Source organism: Pseudopodoces humilis, chromosome 7, assembly GCF_049639895.1.
Source record: "Pseudopodoces humilis isolate 2021_Gansu_Grassland_sample_001 chromosome 7, ASM4963989v1, whole genome shotgun sequence".
In the NCBI taxonomy this organism is placed as follows: Eukaryota; Metazoa; Chordata; class Aves; order Passeriformes; family Paridae; genus Pseudopodoces; species Pseudopodoces humilis.
Window position 1 is genome coordinate 59,611,504 of NC_142206.1, and position 22,051 is coordinate 59,633,554.

Below are 22,051 nucleotides of genomic sequence, written 5' to 3' on the forward strand. Positions count from 1 at the left end.
CATCCAAGGAGCTTACAATTAGAGCAGGGAAAGACTTCTATATTGGGAGGGCAAATCCCAGCTGACACAGGAGAATTAGGAGTTCATGGAGAAGGTCACAGCGTGCCGAGGAAATGAGAAGGGACGGGCGCATGTGAGGGGCTTTGATGCTGCAGGACAGGAACGTGCAGCCACTGAGCCAGAAGCACAAGAGGAGCCTTGGGAATGTGTGAATCCAATTAAAGAGCTGCCAGGAAGCTTTTGAGGGGGCATTTTAGAAGACAAGACTAAAAAGAGAGGTTCCAAAGAGTGAAGGGAGTGACCAGACAATGCTGAAGAATCAGCCTGCTGCCCAAACCTGAGCTGGTACCACTGCTCAGCCGCCTGGTTTCTCTCTGACTGCTCACAAATTTGAGGTCTCACCTCATGGATCAGAAAGTGTGTTAAGCTTTGAGATGGTCAGAGGCCTATTTAAAGCTTCAGGGTGGAACATAATGCTCTTTAATCACTCCAGGCATTTGTGGGAGAATATGAAGGAAGTTTCCCTGTCCCAACCAATTCCAGCTGCACTGAAGGGAAAATTCAGAGTCTCCCTGGAAATTGCCAGACTCTCTCCACTGACAATCTGCATCAGGTCACTCTGTATTGCACTGGGTCAGCCTCAGATAGCTCCATGAACAGCCCTGGAGCATGCAGGCTGCCCTTCAGCCTCCAGCAGACCCCAAGAGCTTGTGCTGAATGCCCTTGGGTTTGGAGTCCATCCCTGTGAGCAATGTCTGAACTCTCCACTGAGAACCCCCTTGCTGCATCTGTGTGGTCTGTGATCACCCCTTTGCTCACTGGGGACACAAAAGCTCAGTCAGAGCTGAAAGGATTCAGATGGCACAGAGCCCTTTCCACAGTGCCAAAGACAAGGCAGAAATGAGCACACACAAGAAGAGCATCCTGCAGCCACAATGTTTTCTTCAAATCCCTTTCTCACATTACATCAGAGGATCTCCCTCCCCACACATCTTCTCTGTTGAAGTTTGCAAGCAGGCTATGCCAGAAACAGACTGAATTATCAATTTCTTACCTTTATCTGTTTCATTCTTCAGTTTCTTGCCACTGCTCTTCTGGATGCCCTCATTCACATTGTGTTTGACAACTTCAACCGGCTCACGCTTTTCCAAAGTGCCTGAGTCAGAATTATCCATCAAAGGAATATAAGTAGTTGCTTGAATAAGAGGTTCATCCACCAAAACTGTAATCATAAGTCCACAGGATGGGTTAAAGCTTTGTAATAATTGACACCAGCATTTTTAGAGAAGGTGCCTAATATATTAAGAGTTTAAGTAAAGCATCTCTAACCTCAATAGTTAATTATACTCTCCATTTCTATTATCCTTCACAGTTTAACTCATTAAAGCTCTTCAGGTAAGTCCATCAAATAAAGGTCTCTAATGCATAGTAATTTAATAGCTTCAATTAAATTTCTACTTCCAGAGCTGTCTTTTAGCATTTTAACAAGAGGAAGAGAAGAACCTTTACCTATGACTTTCATTTCACATTAGTAACAAAGTTGCACATGGCATCAATGAGATGATTTTACTTGTGGCTGTGCAGGAAATCATTCAGCATCCCTAAACTATGAGTACAGCTTTTTGTTCCTATTCTGTTAAAAGCTGGTACTTCACTGCCAGCATTTCCATGGATTACATCACCTGTGAACTCAACCACTTAGGCAGAACACGCAGCAGGGGCAGCAATCGAGCTTATTTTGCATGCAGACCCCACTGCACTTAATGAAGATCTCTCATCTGTCAGAGCAGGCTTTGGGCATCATTAAGGTACACAGAGAGGTACCCAGAGGTACTGCCTGAGCCCAGATCTCCACTCCCACCCCTCTGCATCAGCCTCTGCCCAAAGAGCTCTTCAGCAGACAACAGCAGGTGAGGGGAGAGCAGGAGTGACAGACCTGGGGCAGGATGCACAGCCAGAGCTGCAGCTGCTGCTTTGCCCAGCTCCTGCTCCACACTGCCTGCAGGATGCCAAGGGCTGTGCATGGCCCAGCAGGCAAATCACTGCTCCAGCCAGCCCAGACTGCAGAGCTGATGGACAAGAGATTCCAGGCAGCAGCACAGAGAGAAGGGGAATTGGGTGGGATGCAGGGTTTTGGGCATCAGTGCAAAACAAGTATGCACTCCTGGCTGCCAGAGAGCCAGTTATGAAACACTCTCAAATTCTGGCTGCTGTTAAAGGAGGAGAATAGGCCAGATGGACCTTTTTGTGTCACCTGGTGTCTCTCCACTTAAGCAGCCAGCAAACACCTGCAGGTACACTGCAAGCTTAGAAGAGAAGAGAGCTCTCCTCCAGGAGAAACAACCACAAGCTACTCCAGCTGCTCTCCTCGTATTTTCCCTTCCTCTCTTTATAAAACCCTTTTATCAATGAGACATTTTGCAATGTGAAATCACCACAGTCATATCTTGGCTAATCCTGGTGTCCACCACAGCTCATTTTTACTCTGTCATTTTGGAGAGGTGGTTTGAAAAGAAAACAGCTTGCATTGAAATAATGCATGAGCTATTGCCCTGTAGCACTGACAGCTCAGCTTTGCTACTGGCTAAGCTGGTACTGACATGAATTGCCATGTACAGACAAGTTTGCAGCCCCTAAAAAAGTGCAATACACCCACTTCCATCAGGAAAAGCACAAGAACATCCATAAAAAGTGATCACATCCTGAGTTCCCCACCATCAGGCTTTTTCCAGGAATCATTTAGGAGTTTTTCAGTTATACAGGAGCCCTACAGCACTTTTAACTCCATGCTGGACAGAACAGGGCCCACAATAGATCTGCACCTGATAACCACACCAAAGTATAAAGGGAACAGTGGGCAACAGTGTCTCCTCCAGGAGCAGCCCATCAGCTTCCAACTTCATAGCTGCCCCAGCAGGGAAGAGTTTTGAGAAGCTAACAAGGTGGCCTCACAGAACTTCATGGTCACACTGTGTCCAAAAGCCAGACACAACAGCACTCATTGTAAAATATCTAAAAAAATAAAAAAAAAATTAGAAAAACACACACACACAGAGGCACAGTGAGCCAAGAGGACACAAGAAGCAGCATCTTGGCAGAGAACAAGGGATGACGAACAGTGAAGGCCTTGACAGCAAAGATGAACAGTTTATGTTGGAGCAAGAGCCAGCCAACAAAAGGACAATAAGAGAGGAATGTGGTCAAAGCAACTGGCTGAAAAAACTGCAATCTTGTTTGAGGCAGATGACTGCAGCACTTCCAGACATGCCTTGCTCAGAGCAACTTAGAGCCAGCTCAGCTCGTACTCTAAATCTGCACATTCCTCCTCGTTCAAGCGTGGATGTTTGGATCCAAGAGAGCTCAGAAAGGTTCACAACATTCATTATCCCATGATACCAGATGTTCATAAAATTTAACAGGATCTCAGGCTCAGCAATCTTTCCTTCCTGGAACTCCTGCTTTTTCAAATCAGACGAGTTACTATTCCACGAGTTCTTTTTCCAAAGGAAGGTAAGCTAAAGGACGGATGGCAAAAAAGTTTAACAGTCAGGTTTATCTGAGCAATGTCACACACTGAATTCTCACCATTATCAACTTTCTGCTTCTTTGCAGAGACCTTCTTCTTCCCTGACACATTTTCTTGCTTTATCTCCTGGTGGAGCAGCACTGGTTCTTGCTTTTTGGCAGGAGATACAACAGAATCAGTCTTACTATCTTGATCATCTGCAACAAACAATTAAGACAATATATGCTCTTCTGTATGTTCTCAGCATTACTCTTCAATCAGCAAATCTATCATAACCAAATTCTCAACTCACAGGAAAACAAACTCACATCTTTTAAGTCAGAACACAAATTTATCCACATCTGCATTCACACACAGACTCACACACACACAATTCCCAGATCAGGTGAGACCCCAAAGCAACAGGAAGGTTTAGAAGAATCAAGAGCCACAGCACCCAGTGATTTTTAAGACAGGAATCTCATGTGCAAGCAGAACACACAGCAAGGAACAGTTTAACAACTCCAATCCAGATTTCACTGTGACAGAGCAGACAGCACGCATTACCCGTATTAATTTCTTATTTACAAGTGTACTTTTCCCCTCCATGAACCCACTTGGGCACTTTAAACACACATCCCCAATAGCTACTGGGACTGTGAGAAGCAGAAAATAAGTGTTTCCCATTAGGGGACTGTTCTTTTTAAAAGCAGTTTCTAGTGATAATTTTTTTTTATCATTTTGGACAGCCTGTGCTATATTAAGATTCTTGTCAGAGCTGACACGCACAGCACAGGGCTCTGGTGTCAGCTCCTGTAATCAAGGATAAGAGTTCATTGTGGCTGCCCTCAGAACTGTGCTTGCAGACCACATTTTAACTGTGCCACAGAGATTTTCAGAGAACACCCACAAACAAGATTGGATACTTTCTCTGTTGGTAGTGGGTGGGTCTTTTTTCCTCCAGCTTTTTTTTCAGAAAAAGAAAAAAAATCTACCCACATCAAGCAGCAATGTCATTCATTTTCCTCACTCCCTGTGCAGACCTGCTGTCCCTGCACCTCACAAGGAGATCTGCAAATATCTTTGGTTTATTTCTAGAACTGGGTATTTTTATTCTTTTTTCACTTCTATTCCTGGTCCAGATAACCACACTGTGACGTGTCAGCTGTTGAGGATATGGTCAGGACAGTCAGAAGTGATTCTGATGAGTTTCTGGTCTGTTCTAGGTTGGATATTTCAGTCACAACAGCCAGATCAGTTTTAGCATCACTTCCATTCAGTTAAAGAGGTGTAGCAGGTGGGCAGCAATGAAGCAACCACTAATCCATGAATCAGCCACCAAACACCTCTCTGTGCATTAAGCCTGCACCTAAACAGTAATTTATTTTGCTATGAGGTTTCTTGAGATGCCCTCCTTTATCAGAGCAACCACTCTTAGGACTCCACTTTTTCACAGCCTGGCTCAGAATGCAAACAGCAAAAACATCGACTGACTTCTCTCAGGTAATCAAAATTTTGATTGAGAGCAAAGCAGCCAAACCACAGAGCAAAGCAGAGGAACAAGCTACTCTGTTTCACTTCATCTTTAGTAGAAGAAAGCAAGGACGGGAGGAGGAAAACCAGAGCACTGCTGCCAGATGAAAAACAAGGAGGAAAAAAGCAATAGCTCGTAAAAAAGGAAAAGGTTAGAAGGGAGCTTTGCCCCGTAGAGATCAGGCAGAACAGTTGTGAGAGACACTCTGTGGCCTTGCAAAAAGCAGAACACGATTTTGGCGTTCTGTGCAAGAAGCATATGCAACATCAGATACCCATTCCATTTTTCTGCTTCTTCTGCCCAGGCTTCTTCTTAGCTGCTGTTGGTTCAGATGGTGGAGTGGGCTGTTTTGTAACAGGGACTGGATCTACTTTCTTGCCTGAAGACTTGGATCCTTCCGAGTCCTTAGTTACGTGATCATCTTGGTTGGCCTTGGGCTTCTTCTCCTTCTTCTTGCGCTCCCTGACGCCGGCGGAGGCCTCGGTGACGCCCGAGGGGACGGCAGTGACGTGCTCCTCATCCGTGCTCAGGGCATCAGACAGCTTAAAGTCCCGAGGGGCGCTTTCAGAGTCAGACTCGTGGATGTTCCCGTTCTGAGCCTCTTTCTTCTTGTTCTTCTTCTTCTCGGTTTTCTTTTTGTCGGCCTTGGTAGGTGGGAACTTTAGGTCCCGTTTCTGTTTGGCGAGGACTTCATCGTATAAAGTCTCTTTCATGAAAAGCCAGAAGAAGAGGAAGATGACTGTAATAACCACAGAAGGAATGAGGATGATGAAGTAGGTAGACTCGTAAAACTCCATTGTGCTTTTTCTTAGCTATGATTTCTTTAAAAACCTATAGGAGAAAAGAAAGGAAAAAAAGAAGAAAAATTAGGTTTTGAACAGGTTTTCCCTCAGTGTTATTTCCTCCACCAATTACAATAATAAAAAATATTTCTCATCGTTATAAAGTAGCCTCAAAGCAGTTTTAATAAAATTACCAAACTGTATCAACCATGGAACAGCTTCAAAGTTGCTGGCTTGGATAGGAAGAAGTGCAGTTTGCCAGACTGCTGATCTGAGGAGAGAATAATTCCCTTCCCTTGCTTTTCTTCATCTTCCTCACTCTTTCTTCCCACGACTTTCACAAAGTTAAAACTTTTGATTTCAGAAATACGTGTCAGCACTTCCAGAGGCTGTGAAACAAGGACCAGTACATGCAAAACACCACTTTTATTTTTATTTTTTTCTTCCATAAATCAGACATAATGAATTTAGATTCTTATCCTGGCAAGTAGAAGTTAAATTTCACATTCCCTTTCTTCCCAGATTTATGACAGCTTCAGAAGTGGAATGAGGAGAAGACAGGAGAGAGTTCTGAATTTTAGTTGACCATAAACAATCAGGTATTTTCAAAACTGCTTTTTGAAGCCTAAAATACAGCTTTACACTCACGAAAATTCCATACATTTATGGGGAAACAGGGAGATCTGTTACTTATTTTGAACATGTGATGGTATAAAACTTCCAAGGCACTTATACAGACCAGATTCCAGAATAATTTGCTGAAAAAAATATTTTTGTCCCAAACATTTAATTTATTTTCTTTTTTAAAAAGCAGGAACCACAGAGTTAAAAAAAGTCAGAACAACATTAAAAAAAACTAACTTTGGAGTCAAAACAAGCCAGATTTTCCCATTTCACAACCGATTGCTATGAACAGACCTGGATTTTTTGCAGGAAGAATCCAAATCTTCTCTAGACTGTTTGTTCCAAGAAGGAAAATAAACCCAAAAAAACCCAACCACCACCTAATATTGAAAAAAAAAAAAAAAATCCAGACATAATCCAAACTAATTAGGCAATTCCCAATCCACCAACTCAGTTTAAACCCCATCATGGGAAGCACATGCCACAACTACATTTTCCTTTACACAAGAAAAAATGACTCTTCAACTCGAGTATCCCTGGGGACACCCATCCTCTTGGGAATGCAAGGCAAGGGATTTAAGCCAGGTTGCTCAAAATATTTTTACTGCTGCTTGAAAAATGGAAACAGATGTGCCTACCGAGGGCACAGGGAATAAAGTCCACGGAGAAGCCACGTGGTGCAGGGAGAGGACAGTCTCTCCTTGCCTCTGGGCAGATTTTACTCATTTGAAGTTGTTTTACCTCAATTCCTGAGTCTTTTGGAAGCTGCTTTCACCAAGTGGGTTGTGCCATCCTGCCACACTGCAGAGAGCTCGGTGTGGAGTCTGGCACTGGCTCAAGAGGGAATAGTTGTTACACAGAATAATTTCTGGACAGAGGGGAGTTACTGTGATAATATATTTGTACAGTGCATTGAGCAGCACAGAAAGCAAGACTTGGGAACTCTAATTTGGCTATTAAGTTATCCAAATAAAAGACTAACACTTCAATACACTAATTATTCATCAGTTGTCTTAACATTAAGTCTCCTCCCAGTTTGTATTTATTTTCTGCAATGCACACAGCTCACTGAAAATTACAGGGTCTACAATTACATCCAGCACAGAAAGTTTTGGGAGGGCTGAGAGGGAAGAAAAGCTTGTCTTTTCAGAGAGAAAAAGCACAGATGCTCAAAACTAAGCTGGAGCTTTCAAAATTATTAATTACAGCTACTTGATAAACCCAGCTCCCTGCACTAAGTAATCTAATATTAGTCATCTCTTGAAGGAAGCAGATCTTGAAAATTTGTCTCAGCCAAAGTCAATATTGAATGCTTACGGTGAGGGGGGGGGGAGCTAATCCCCAAAGTAAATATGTAATTAAGCAGATTTTTCACAAGTGTAATTAAGTTGATCATTACAACACATGAGTGCAACAGTCACAATGGCCGAGCAGGAGGAGCCCAGCAGAGCCCAGCTCATGACACCAGCACACAGCCAGCCATGAACTCATGGCATGGACACTCACACCCTGCCAGTCCCTGCACATTTCCCAGATCTGACACCAGATGCTCAGGGCAAACCACAGGCTCAGGGTAACATGTGCTGGTAAAGAGGTTCAAGGCTCGAGGGTCAGGAGGCCATCGAGGCACGACGTGCTCCACAAAGTGGTTGTTGCTCTGAGACCAGAGAGGAGAGACACACTTAAAAGCTACAGCTGCTTCCAGAGGAGCCATAAATACATAATTACAACAGCTAGTCCGGGTGGGGAAGGCATGCTGGACTAGCTGAGGTCTGATCTCAGAGCTGGACAAGCTCTGCTGAGCCTCCATCCCCCCTCCCTGCATTTCACCAAAAACAGGATCGTCTCCCAGATCTGGAGCATGACACTGCAGTGCTGAGTCCAGAGCATCCCCAGGCCCCAATCCTGCTCCTGTTCCCCTCCTGCTCATCAGAGCAAAGCCAAACACAAGCCACATGGACCCTTCCACCCCAAACACTGACCAGAGGAATGTAGATCTGATCTCTGAACTCCACACATCCAGTTTTTCACATGGAAGCACAGTTAAAAAAAAAAAACAAACCCAAATCTAAATAAAAGTCTCTGGGTGTAACTAGAATTGATTAAGCATACAGGAACAGCAAGCCAAAGCTCTGCTCTGATGGTCATACATTAATTTCTCATCTGAGCCCAGCAAGAGTATTTAAAACTCACTCTAGGAGGATCCCACTGCTGCTGGCTCTATGCGGAATGACAGAACAACATCCATCATACCACCCCCTGTCAAAATGTCTTTATAAAGTGGCATCCTTGCCATGGGGTAAATTGGCAGTGTTTTGGCTCACACACAGTTTCCAGTAGTCCTCTGACAATCTACAATTACTAAAACAGTTCCATCATTTCCATTTATATTTCTGTATTCCACTGACAAACCATCTAGGAAAAAAAAGAATCAATCTATATGGGAAGAAAAATTCTATGCCATGCAGAAAGAAATAGGATGAAGAAATTCAATCTATTAAAGCAGAAAAAAACAAATGCTACACTGACACACCTTCACCTACCAGCTTAACTGCTCCATTACCATCCTGGTTAAGAGAAACTCTCACAAAGAAAAAGGCATTTCTCCTCCAGAAGTGCTGCGATGGGACTTTTATCACTTGCAGCTCCTTCAGAGAACTCTCCCCAGCCACCCAAACCCACAATCCCAGGCAAGGCACTCCCAGTAGCAATCACATTGCTCTCCCTCTCCCTACAGATGCACAGTGACTTCAATTGCATTTAAATTTCAAGGTATCTGGTTAAATACTCACCTTTCATTCTTATGTGATATTCAACCTGCTCTTGATCACGTTTCTTAGAGTCCAGCACCCGTGCCAGGCTCCCCCCTTGCAGACAGGCTCCTGTCTCACCCGTAAATTCCAGACCTCACAACATCCCTTTAGTCATTCTGAAAAAGGGGAACAAGCTGCATCTGTCCCAGGCAGTGCACAGACCCAGTTACTGTTCCCATCCCGCCTTTAACAAAAGAATTGCACTTTTGTTCCCCGTGCCACAGAAAAATAACTATTTCTGAACTCCAGTGCGCTATTACTGCCTGCACCTGACTTCCCCTGCAGTTCAAGCTGCCCTGGATTTTCTAACCCACCCTCTGCCTTTTTGAATTTAAATCTCAAGTTTCACTCTGTGAAGGTACCACATTTCACAGGATATTCATTCAGTTTAGGTCCAGGGGATTAACTTACATGAGAAGATAGAAATAAATTATAGCTCCGTCTGGCTAATGAGTCACTCATAGCTTAGCCCCAGCACATGAGAAGCATGGCTTCTATAAATGCTTGGGTCCCAAAATGCACATAATCTCCAGGGATTTGTGCCTCTTTGAAAAACTAACATTAAAGGGGGGAAATACAGGTACCAAGGTGCCTTTTTTTAAATACTAAGGAGTTTAAGAGATACCACGTATGATTTAGCTAAGGCAACAGCTCCTTTAATTGGGATATTTCCCTGGGATTTTCTCAAGCTGGCAAGCAGCTCACATCCAACAGCCACTAGGAACACAGCAAGAAGTCTCAGAGCAGTATCTGGATTCAATAAATTCCTCAAACAGATAACACTGTTTTTCTTCTCCCTGATCTGCACGCAGTTTGGAACATGCTCCGTATCAGCCAGCTGCAAAGAGGATCCTCTTGAAAACAGCTTCATTCCCAAGCTCATCCTCCCTCAGAGCTTTTCCAGAGATTATGCCCAGCAACTTGGGCAACTAAACCCACATCTGCCACAGGCAAGGTCTGAAATTAAACAAGAAGTTCAGCCTATTCCAAACTCATACAGCAAGAGCAACTCTGGGACTTGTTCGTGAGTATTACCTGACTAAAGCACTGCTGGGCTCAAGCTCTTGGAAGGGGGGCTGCCAGAAAAACCTCAGAGTAGTTCATTTAACATCAGTATTAGTACAGTGTGTGGGAAAACTGCAGAATTACAGCTTAGGCTGGTTTAGTTTGGGGATTTTTAAGCAGCGCTGTGTGCTACTGAAAAAACAAGATGGGTTTTTCATGCCCCAAGACAAGACACAAAAGACAGCAGAGCTGCTGCGATGTGACACGAAGGAGCTGCTGGAGCAGGCAGGGATTTTAGCCCATCAAACTTGCTTGAGTTCATTAACACCTGGCTAACTTCAGCAGGTGAGCCACACTGGGAAGGAAGGAGCCCCTGCAGTCCTCAGCTTTCCCAAAAACACCCAGTCCAGACAACACCAACACTGAGCAGTTTTTTCACAGGATAATTAAGGTATCGCACATAAACCCCACCTGACACCTATGTAAAGAAAAGGCACAGCTTCCAGTAAGATCACACACAACCTTCTCACAGGTCACCTCTAAAATGGCACAGTTTGAAGTCACGCATGAGGCACTCAGCAGCCAGAAAAGCTGAAGGTCTAAATGGACCTGTGAGTTTTGATCCCAGTGGTGAATCAGAAAGTTACAGAAGAGAGTCATAGAATATTCTGAGGGACCCACAAGGATCAGAGTCTGACTCCAGGCCCTGCACAGACACCCCAACAATCCCACCCTTGTGCCTGAGAGCATCATCCAAACCCTCCTGGAGCTCTGGCAGCCTCAGGGCTGTCCCCATTCCCTGGGGAGCCTGGGCAGTGCCAGCATTGTCTGAGGGGAAGAACCTTTCCTGAAATCCAACCTGAACCTCCCCTGGCACAGCTCCAGCTGTTCCCTCCGGTCCTGTTGCTGGTCACCAGGGAGAAGAGATCAGCATTTCCCCTCCCCTTCCCCTTGTGAGGAAGCTGCAGACCAGGATGAAGGCTGTCCTCATCCTGAACAAGCCAGGCTGAACAAGCCAGGTGACCTCGGCCACTCTTCTCATGGCTTCCCCTCTAGACCCTTCACCACTTACATGGGCCTTGGGTACTCTCCAATACCTTTATAACCTCCTTATATTGTGGCATTCAAACTGCACACATTACTCAGGGTAAAATTTAACCTACATATTTGTATCCTTTTTAAAGAATATAATTTTAGTTTTTATAGTTCTATATCTGTATTTCCATGCTCAGTTTACACCAATCCTCCCAAACCCAAGACTGGAGGGGAAACATAATAAACAGCATTTCAAGCTCTGAATTTTTCATTTCAATACTTGCCCTGACAGCATGATTTGTGCAGCCACAGGAGAAAGCTGCAGACACTCAAAAACACCAATTGAGCCATTCAGGTGCTAAAACTCCTCTTCCCAGGAAGGAGACCTGTTCAAGGGAAGCTCAACAGTGCTTGACACCCCCTCCAAGGTGCTGACAGCAAGAGCAGAGCAAAACTTGTCAATAAATCTTGCTCTCCACTTTATTACACTGATACAATTAAGCCATTTGCAGAGCACAAGCTCAGTACTTCAAATACCCTCTAGGTAAATATTTTCCATTCCAAACATGCCGCTGTTTGTACCATCTGTTGGGCTCTGTCTGCTCTCAGTCACTTGATGTTAGTTAACACAGACAAGCTCTTTATTAAATTCCAGAAAGAGTAGCTTTGCTTCAACAAAAGCCTTTACTTTCTGAGGGTTTTTTTACTACAGCTTCAGAGCCAACACCTGACAAAATGCAGCAGCAGCACCGAGAGGAAGCCGGGAGCGCAATACGGCTGCACCACCTTGCCACCAGTAGCAGCAGCAGATGTCCTTGATCTTGTCCCAGTGCCGGCAGAGGGGAGCACCCAGGTACCTCCACCAAAGCCTGGCTGTTCGGGCAAGTTCCTACAAGATAATGCAGGGCAGGGATTCAGCAGGCAGCAGCTGACGCCCTGAAACCACCTGGGCTGTAGGATAGAGCCCAGAACTGGAATTAGCATCAGCAAAAGCGGAGCGAGCAGCCTCGCGTTTAGCCCGGGATAAACGTGCACACGCCTGCTGTTGGCACAGAGCGAGGAAAGCCAGGCTCCACATTCCTGCCTGGAAGCTCACACAAAGATCCCCAAATTGCACAGACCCTGTCACAGCAGCAGCCCACTGGGCTCAGCAAACCACGAGCATAAATACACTGGTATCAGGAATAGTGTGGCAGCAGAACCAGGGCAGGGATTTTCCAGTCCTAGAGGCAGTTTTGGGCCCCTCAGGAAAATGAAGATGTTGAGGAGCTGGAGCTTGTCCAGAAAAGGGAACAGAGATGGAGAAGGGTTTGGAAGCACCAGGGACAGCTGAGGGGGTTCAGCCTGGAACAAAGGAGGCTTGGGGGGACTTTCTCACTCTCCACAACTCCATGACAGGAGGGTGCAGCCAGGGGGGCTCAGGCTCTGCTCCCACAGAACAAGGGACAGGACAAGAGGAATCAGCCTCAAGTTGCACCAGAGGAGGTTTTGTTTGGATATTAGGGAAAATTTCTTCATTGAAAGGGTGGTCAGGCACTGGCACAGGCTGCCAAGGGCAGTGTTGGAGTCCCCATCCCTGGGGGGATTTAAAAACCATGTGGATGTGGCACTTGGGGACATGGGTTAGTGTGGCCTTGGCAGTACTGAGGGAATAGTTAGACTTGATCTTACAGGGCTCTTCCAACCTAAATGAGTCTATATTGTTCAGCACAGGAAAGTCTTAGGAATCCAAAACATTCCTTGCAGTATTTGTGAGGGGATGTTACTTGGGATAAAAGCCAGCATGTGCCAGGACCAGCAAAAAATGCCCTTGGCTCCACCAGTTTTCAGAAACTGCAAGTTTCCTCTTTAAATAACTAGCAGCTAACAGGCACACACACCTATTATCTCCAGAGTCAGAAGATAACAAATTATCTTTACCTTTCTCCAAAGTGCCTGTAAAAATCAAAGGTTTCTTTCTTCCAGCAGGAATTACTCAGCAAGTCTGCGTCTTCCCATCACTACTTCCAAAGAACCCCTGAGGCTTCCCCAGCTCCTTCCTTCATGCATTCATGTATAGACATGCTCTGCCCACACCACCCTGAACTATTTGAGAGGCATTTAAACACCCCAGCAGCCAGCTCAGGTTTTTGGGTAAGCATTTCCCCTTTCCCTGCTCTCCACGCAGGCAGGGACCAGATCAGACATTTGCTCTTCAATCACCACCCGCTTCCATGCACATGGAACTGGGAAGTGATACTTCTCAAAATAGGAAGGCATAAAAAAAAAAAAGATCACAGAATTTTCTCAAAATAATACTATAAATAAGAGCCAAATCTAGCAGATTTATGGCCAGAGCTGAGTTTAGGTTCCCAGTCTGAGCAGCAGTTCCATATGTCGTGCAGTTTTTGAGCATCAAGGGATCTCCTGCAACACGAGCTCATCCAAAAGCACAAGCCAGATTCGAGCCAAGGCTCTTGGGTCAGACAGGCAAAAGCATTAAACATACACAACCACACCTGAAATCTGCTTCTGCCCAGCACCTGGACAGGAGGGAGGGACCAGGCCACACCTGGTTTTATTCTAATTAGCTGTCTGGGAAGTTCACAGGAGTTTGTACAATCTGGGTTGCTGTGACACTCCATAGCAGCTCAGCTTTACCACACACCAAAGCCATTTACACAGCTTTAAAGCCGCTGTGCACCTCAACAAAGGCCTGAAGACAGCTGTTGTGGTCTAGCGTATAAATAGGCATACACAGTCCAATCTTCACCTTGGACCCATAGAAAGCCTCAGGGAGCAGCTACCAGTCCCTAAAAAGCAAAGCCAGGGCAGGTACAATACAGGTCTGAGCCCAGCTGGGTTTGCTCACTCTAATACAGCTTAATCCCCTTCTGACACAGGAAGAAGGTGCATTAGTGTATGTTCATTCTGCACCTACCCCTGCCATGCTCTGTTACTTTAACTCAATTAAAACAAGGTCTGCAGCACCCATGGGAATGATGCAGTTGACCACCCTCTGCTCACAAATGGGGCAGAGCCCCAACTTCCAAGTAAAACCAAAAAAAAAAAAAAATTAAGATAATCTCCTAAGAAATTCAGGGCTGCTACATCCCTTTCATCTCCTTACATCCAATTCCAAGTGTGGAAAGAAATTCTTGACTGTGAGGCTGGGGAGGCCCCGGCACAGGTGGCCCAGAGAAGCTGTGGCTGCCCCATTCCTGAAGTGGTCAAATGCAGGTTGGATGGGGCTTAGAGCAGCCTGGTCTACTGGAAGGTGTCCCTGCCCATGGCATGGGGTGGAAATAAGATGGCTTTTAAGGTCCCTTCCAAACCCAAATCATTCCATGATTCTATAACATAGGAAAGCAGGTATGAGCAGTAGCTTCTCAGTACTCAAATTCCTCTCATACCTTCACAGCAATCTGCAAAGAGAAAACAGCTGGAATTAACCATTTTCCCTTTGCCAGTGTATATAGCAAATATAACTGTATAAACATACAATCCTGTATTATGAATTCTTGTTAATATTTTAAAAAATAAATGTAAAATAAGAGGAGACAGAAACAAAAGAAGCAAAGGCCTTTGGTTCAGCTTTTTATTTTTTTTTTGCCTTAGCAGATTCTGTGAAAGTATGAATGGCATCCGAGTACTGGGAGGCTAATACTCATTCAAAAAAACAACCCAGCTTTTTATATACAAGAGCTGCAAAGAGACAAGGAGAAGACTCGAGTGTATTACCTGCCTGTGCATCCCAGGAGAGGTAAAATCCCCTTTCTGCAAGCTTTGCACATCCCCAGCACCAGAGTTTTCCCCTCAGGCTGCCCAAGCCTCACCTCCCCAGGCAGGCACAAGCTGTCCTCCGTCTGAATCCAGGGCACAGCAGACGCCCTCGGCGCCAGAGCGACAGGAAAACCACGACAGATTGCTAAAGAGGATGGCATGTTGTTTATGGGTTGTGTTTCTAAAGTTTGGATGTAACTGAGAAGAGATCAGTCTTAATTTATTGCTCGATTCTCCAGATTTCTACTCAACTTTGCCCTTAGCTACACTTGCCAGGCAACTTTTTAGCTTATTCACTTGAATTCCTGCACACACACAAGGAAGTTTTAAACCTACCACTTGTTCTTCAGCTCTTCAGACTGCCTGGTGCTAAAGCTTTTCTCCCAAATTTCTCACTAAGGCAGGCACAGCAACAGAGAAGCAAAAAATATTCAGCCTTCAAGGGCAAACAAGCTGCTCACAGCAACTTTTGCAGGTCCCTATAGGTTGGATTTATTAACCTTTGTACCCCCACACCCCAAGGGTGCAGAGGCTGCCAGAACTACCCCCCAAACTGAGCCACACACAGCCCAACAGTGTCACACTGCTGCTTTCACCAAGTTTCCACCCTCACTGAGGTCTCACAGGAGCTCAGGGAAGGAACGATGTGTGCACAAAGGTGATGGTACAGGAGTAAGACAAGAAATCCCAAAATAAGTGAATTTGGAAAATTTCCTATAGCAATGTATCACCAAAGGTCTCCCTGCAAGAATATATTAAATTCATGGTAAGAATATTAATCTTGTTCATATTAGAATTTCTTTCCACTGCAAAAATAAATCACACAAGGATATTCTTAGTCTGAACACCATAAAAGTGACTTTATCCAGACTTATTTTTGAATGTATATTGAAGGGATCAGAACAGAAGTCTTTTGCCAACAAAGACAGGTATTAACCTAAGAGAATCCATTTAGCTTCAGACTTCTTAACCAGACAAGATTTTACTCAAGTGTGCACACACTGTCCCTTTACCCTGTTGCGAAAGGAACAAAAGAGGAGGAAATGACTAATCAAAGCAGCGGCACATTAATATATTTTGGTATGTGGAAAGGGAAAATTGTAGCCGGTATTTTTAACATTCCCAACAGGAGAATGCAGGGCCATGCATACACCAGCCATCACGGAGGCTCAGCAGCTCCCAGGAGGGGAAAATAAAAACAAAAAAAAAGGAGAAAAAAAGTGAAGTTGTGTCCCAAAGAGGAGTTCTGTATTTTCCACTTTTCAGCAGGAGCTCTGCTGCAATGAGAGCCTGGAAAGGAGGCACGGCTGGGGCCAGCAGCAAGGTCTGAGTGATAACAGGTGCACTTTGCCTGAACTGTAGGGAAAACCCAGCCTGGAGAGGTGCTCTGGAGGGAAAAGGTGAGAGTTTCTTGGAGCACTGCCACCAGCAAACACTCCTGTAAATCCCACTGCCACCCTGCTCTGCTGGGTGGCCTCATCCACAAGCTGATAAGAGACAGGGCAAGAGAAGTGTCCCCAGGTGATATCCAGCAAGTCACAGCTCACCCACGTGCCATCCATCCCACACTATCCCAAGCTTAATTCCCCCTCAAAGTTCTCCATTCCCTGCACGAGCAAAACACAGCAATTGCACATCTTTCATCACAGTTATTTTGTCACTGAACCCACAGAAGGCAAGACACTGATGTCCCAGTTCAACTGGATTTAACAACTGGGTTTTAATCCCATGCTCCCCTCCATGGGAAATTCTTTGTGGCAGCCACAGTAACAGGAATGCTCAGAGCAACAGGGCAGGAGCCTGACTACTGTGATAAACCTAAAATCAGAGCTTCCAAACCCCTTCCTAAAAGGGATCAAAACCAATCAATCCAAGCAACAGCCCGGCATGGTCATTTGTGCAGTGGGATGGCACAGCACAAAAGCTTTGCTTGCTCAGGAAGAGGAGCTGGACTGCTGCCTGTCTGTCCGGCTCCAATTGTTCCCACACTTCATAATTAAGGGCTACAATTTACCCTTTTTCCAATGCCAAACCCCAAAAGGCTCGTAACAAAACCATCCTAAATACTAAATGGGAGCTACTGCTGAACCGACTGTAATCATTCAGATTCTCTCTCCGTGCTCCAGCACTGTTGGACACAAGGAGAACACAGAGAAACTAATATTTAATGTTCCTGCCGAGGGATTTGTGCTCAGCCACTCCGTAACACAGCCAGAAGCCTGAAGCTTAAGCAGTTCTTTACCCTGGTATCACAAAATGACAACCCCGGTCATTCCAGCAACAAGATTTTCCCATTATTTCTGTTCAGTGTGCTGTTCCACACAGCTATACAAAGAGGTTGGACCACTGACAAAAAGAAAAAAAGCTTCATTAACCTCTCAGTGACTCGACAATCCTATTGTCAAACAGCAATGGACAAAATGAGAAGCCAGCAGCAGACGGATGCTCTCATCTACCCAAATTCCTAGAGGAAAATGAAATTGAGCTGTGCTGGGAACAGGCTGCAAGGCAGAGAAGAGTTGATAGCTCAGAGGGAAATCAAAACTTCAGTGATTGTGAATCATATCAGATCTAGATGCTTTCATGTGGTTTCTTCTAACTACCTGAAGTCTCGAGGCATTATTTATTGCACACATTATGTCTAAGGAGTTGAGTGATTTCAGTTGTCTCTAAAGGGAAAACATGGGATTGCTGTATCAAAATTACTGTCAATGTGGCACAGATGTAGCTAAATGAGAGCATCAGAAGGCAGCAAGTGAAACAAGATTGCTGTACCCCATCATCAGACTGAGTCTGGATAATTCTTCAGCTGCAAACAGAGAGGAATCAACAGGGAAGATCTTTCTTTGTCACCACACACAGTACAATAAAAGAGTAAGGGGGAAAAGTATCTATCAGTTAAACAACCAAAGTTCACAGAGTGATAATAATTTTTCAAATGTGCCAAGAGTTTAAAGCTCAGGGATATGCAGTTCAGTTAGTTTCTCAACCCCAAGATTTTAAAAAGAAAGCTTCCTTCAAATTCAGGCTGGACGACCAGAGGAACAGAGACTAAAAACAGAGAAGTCAAAGTTCCTGTAAACTGACAGAGGCATCATAAATGAAATTATCACCAACATGCACAACTATCAAACTAGAATTTAGGGAGTACTATGAGGCTGGAATTGCCTCCTCTTCAGCCTACACAGCCTGGTAAGCACTGCATCAGCATGTCTATTTTTAATATTCTACACCAAAGTCGTGGGTCAGAAAGACACAAAAACACTGGAAAATCCAAACAGCTGGGCTTGAGCAGGCATTACTTGCTACCCTCCCTTCTATGCATGAACAGCTCTGCTGCCCTGAACTGCACCCAAGGAACAGGACCCTGCCCTGCTTCCTCTGCTCCCACCTTGCAGGGAGGGGCTGAAGCCAGAGGACAATGCTGGCAGGGGAACAAATGGGTAGCAATGGGCCATGGCTGCATTTGGGCTTCAAGTCAGGAAAACACTCTCAATCCTCAATCCAACAAGGTGCTTGGTGCTTGTAATGGTCAATCTGCAGCCTCTGCATGGAACAGGGGTACTGTGTTTCATTCCATTCTTTTGCTGGTAGCAATCAATGAGTTTTAATCCATAGTCACATTAGGAACAACACCTCCAAAGAGGGCTGGATTTTATTTCAACTGTGCATTGAATTTAAAATCATTTGCCAGATTAAAGCATTCTACTTACAAACCCTCTGAAGCCAGGCAATGTTTAGAGGTGTGCTCAGGACTGAATTTGGACCACAGAAGGTTCTGCTGGTGAAGGGGCTTACTACAGCAGATATTCTGACTTTCTGCTCCAGCAGAAATTTGCAAATTTGAAGGCTGAACAAACTTCCATCATGAAAACTTCCACAGTAGACAGAGTGAGTTTGACTGCTCCATAGCAAAGTTGTCCTTCAACATTTATCCTAAAGCACATTATCATGCAGGCACAGAGACAGCACTTCTACATCCAAGCCAGATCCCTCATGTTGTAGAATATGGTGCTGTTAATACTGTTAGAAATAAAGTTTTAAAATGGTTTAGGAACAAGAGGCTTTAGAAGCAATCCCTGCAGGACTGGCACCATAAAAGTTACACCAGTGCATTTCAAAGTAAAAATTGCATCACAAGCTGGAACTTCCAACTCTATTTAAAAGCACAACATGAAGTTTTAGAAATTGTTGCAGAACTGTGGCCGCTTCCCTGCTGAGGCAGGTGAAGTGTTAAGGCCTTTCTCTGCTCTCTTTTGAGACACTGCATGTATCTCATTTATCGAGGGCAGCACTAAGAGCTCACCTCATCATCCAAAACACCTCCTGCACTACAACAAGAATTTCACTGGCTACAGCCCCACCAAGATGCCATCCTTTCAGCTTCCACAACAAGGAGATGTGCTCCTGAACAGCAGCACCATACATTCCTGCCCACAAGGCTTCTTTTCACCTTGTTAACCTCTGTGCTTCATTGACCAGTCTGCTGAAGGCATTCACAGCTGAAGAAATGATACACAGCTGGTGTCATCTCCTGGTGTCATCACCCACATCCTTTAGGCTCTGGCAGGCAGTTTAAGAAGGTCACATGTACTCAGGAATCAGTGCAGTGTTTCAGCACACTCCAAGGCAACATTTGCCTCTTAAAACACCCAGAGGAGGGGACCAGACTCCCCTCCAGCAGCAGGGAAAGGGCTCCAGCTCCTCCACAGACTTGCTTAATGCTCGAATCACACCCGAGCCACATGGTGAAGGAGCTTTCTTTTACCACCTTCCTCATGCTGATGCCCCAGATGAGTGATGCTGAGGGTTGTTAATGCTCCTCTGATCAGCAGCAGCCCAGGGGATGCTGCAACCCTCCTTACTGGTCCCAGCTCCACAGCCCAGTTCACTGCATAGCCCCACATTCAGTGCAGTTTTGAGAGCCACACGAGAACCCTGCAAAAGGCATGTTCAAAGCACATCTCTAAAGGTTTCCTGGTTCTTTCCACCTGTGACCAAAGACTGCAGGAGCTTCCTAGAGAAGCTGGAAACAGTGAATTGCATATTTGAAGAGTTTTGAGTTGAAATCAAGAACCCAACATCCCAGAGTTCTGCCCCCAAAACGGCCTCCTAACACAAGCACACACACCCACCCCAACGTGTTCAGCACTGATCTGAACTCAAGAACATGCCAGGTTGTTAAAAAGGCCTAAAAATGCTCAGCAACAGAAATGCAGAGTAATTGAGGTCATTTCTCTCACGCTTCTCTGGGTTCTCACTCCTTTTGCTTTGCTGTCCCACAATCTGCTCCTCCTTCGGCATGCAAGAATTGAACAAACATTTCATTGCAACTACACAGATCTAAATCTGTTTGCCTCCAACTTAAGTTACATCTCAAACTATTGCTCCAGTACCCTGTAATGCCAAGCAAGGATTAAAAAACTTAGTTAGAAATAGGTACGCCAGACTTGAAGCCAAAAAATTCTTCTTTTGGCACTCAAACAGCATCGGAAAAGAGGTAGAAACTTGGAGATGGAGGGGAGGGTGGGAGGGGCCCAAAAAGGCAGGATTGTAATGGAAACATCTGATCAAGAATTTTCACAAGCCTTTAAAACTTCTGAAACCCAACCCCTTCGCCAGCACTTCTCACATGCCTCAGACTGCAGACCATGTTATGCAAGTTCTAATTGTGCCTCCACAGCCCTCCCTCCCACCCACGGGCTCTGCACCTCAGCAAATCCCTGTGTGGAAGTACACTGAGGCAGAGAAGAACCCTCCCACACCTGGCCTGGGGTGCTGCCACCTGTGCAAAGAAAGCCTGGCCTTGTTGGGCATCTTGAACCAGGCTCTAACCCCTTAAAAACTGCTAAAAAACCCTCTGGTTTTACATACACAAACCAAGCTGTAAGAAGGTTCACTAAATTTAGCATGCAACCCAATCCTAGCAGTAGTGTAGCGCAGGCTGAAGATATGGAAGTGACCTTAGGTAAAGGTAACAAGGAAAAACTGTCAGTACTCCCATTGAGCTGCTGTGGGAAAGCCCAGAGAACCCAATAAAATCCTAACAAAACATCCATAAATCCTCCAGGCAGCTTGGTTGTTTCCAAGGCTTTGAGATGCCACCTCCATCTCTCTTCTGGACAACGCTGCTCATTGTCCATGCTGGGGACAGGGTTGGGAGGAACCTTCTTAGCACAATTCTCCATGAGCTTGGGGAAGTAAAGTTTGATGGACCTCCACAACCACTGCTGTAAACAAAACCAGGCAGCATGAAGAGAAAAAGCAGCTTAGTCCTTTGTCCTTCCATCACACCTGGAGCCACTTGTGCTGCCAACAGGTGCTGAACCAAGCAAAGGTCAGTAGGTGTGACAGGAGATACAGCACTGACATGTAAACTCCATTTGCTGCCAGTTCCCAGCACCACACCCCCCTGAGAACTGCAGACACTGCCTGCTCCAAGGACAGGACACAAATTCTCCCTGGAGAACAGCAAGCTAAAGGAGGCAAAAGAATTCCCACCTAGTCCTGGGGGAAAGGACCCTTCCTGGCATAGCACCCTAAACTCCCATCACTTTTCAGATCTGAAAATGCCCTGTAAAAGCTCACAGCAGTGGCTATGAGCTGCTGTAGCCATGGTGATGCTCTCAGGTACACCTGGAGCTGAAGCAGAGAGGAGTAGCAGAGATGCTGCAACTGGTTCCATGTACCAGATTTTAGGTCCTCACAGAGAATTAAAGGCAATGCCTACATGAAAGCCAAGCTGGAATGCCCACTTGCAACACTAAGTGATAACTCAGAGGGCAAAGCAGCACTAAACACCAAGGCAGCCTTTCAAATCAGTTTGGGAGGCAAGAAGTAACATCACTTTCTGGGGCTAGGCCTGGCCTCACACACACACCAGGGAAGAGACCCTGAAAGGACGGGGGCACATGGGAACAGTCCTGGCTGCTGCAGGAAAGCAGTTTCATATCATATCACAGAATGGTCTGGATTGGAAGGGACCTTAAAG

At 45.3% G+C, this 22,051-nt stretch overlaps 1 protein-coding gene across 9 annotated transcripts in view; it reads right to left on the bottom strand.

The window, feature by feature from the left end:
- Positions 1 to 22,051, bottom strand: part of KTN1 (kinectin 1) — an 83,949-nt gene that overhangs the window by 46,628 nt on the left and 15,270 nt on the right. For 7 of the 9 annotated variants that reach the window (XM_088057263.1, XM_088057265.1, XM_014257490.2 and 4 more), the window contains 3 exons: positions 5,314 to 5,870; positions 3,586 to 3,723; positions 1,055 to 1,222 (listed from right to left, as the gene is read on the bottom strand). In XM_088057263.1, coding sequence (XP_087913389.1) covers positions 1,055 to 1,222; positions 3,586 to 3,723; positions 5,314 to 5,836 — 829 coding nt within the window. In that variant the 5' untranslated portion in view covers positions 5,837 to 5,870. Of the gene's footprint in view, positions 1 to 1,054; positions 1,223 to 3,585; positions 3,724 to 5,313; positions 5,871 to 9,237; positions 9,354 to 22,051 lie in introns of those variants that run through there. The other 2 variants (XM_014257488.2, XM_014257489.2) reach the window with 2 other exon arrangements.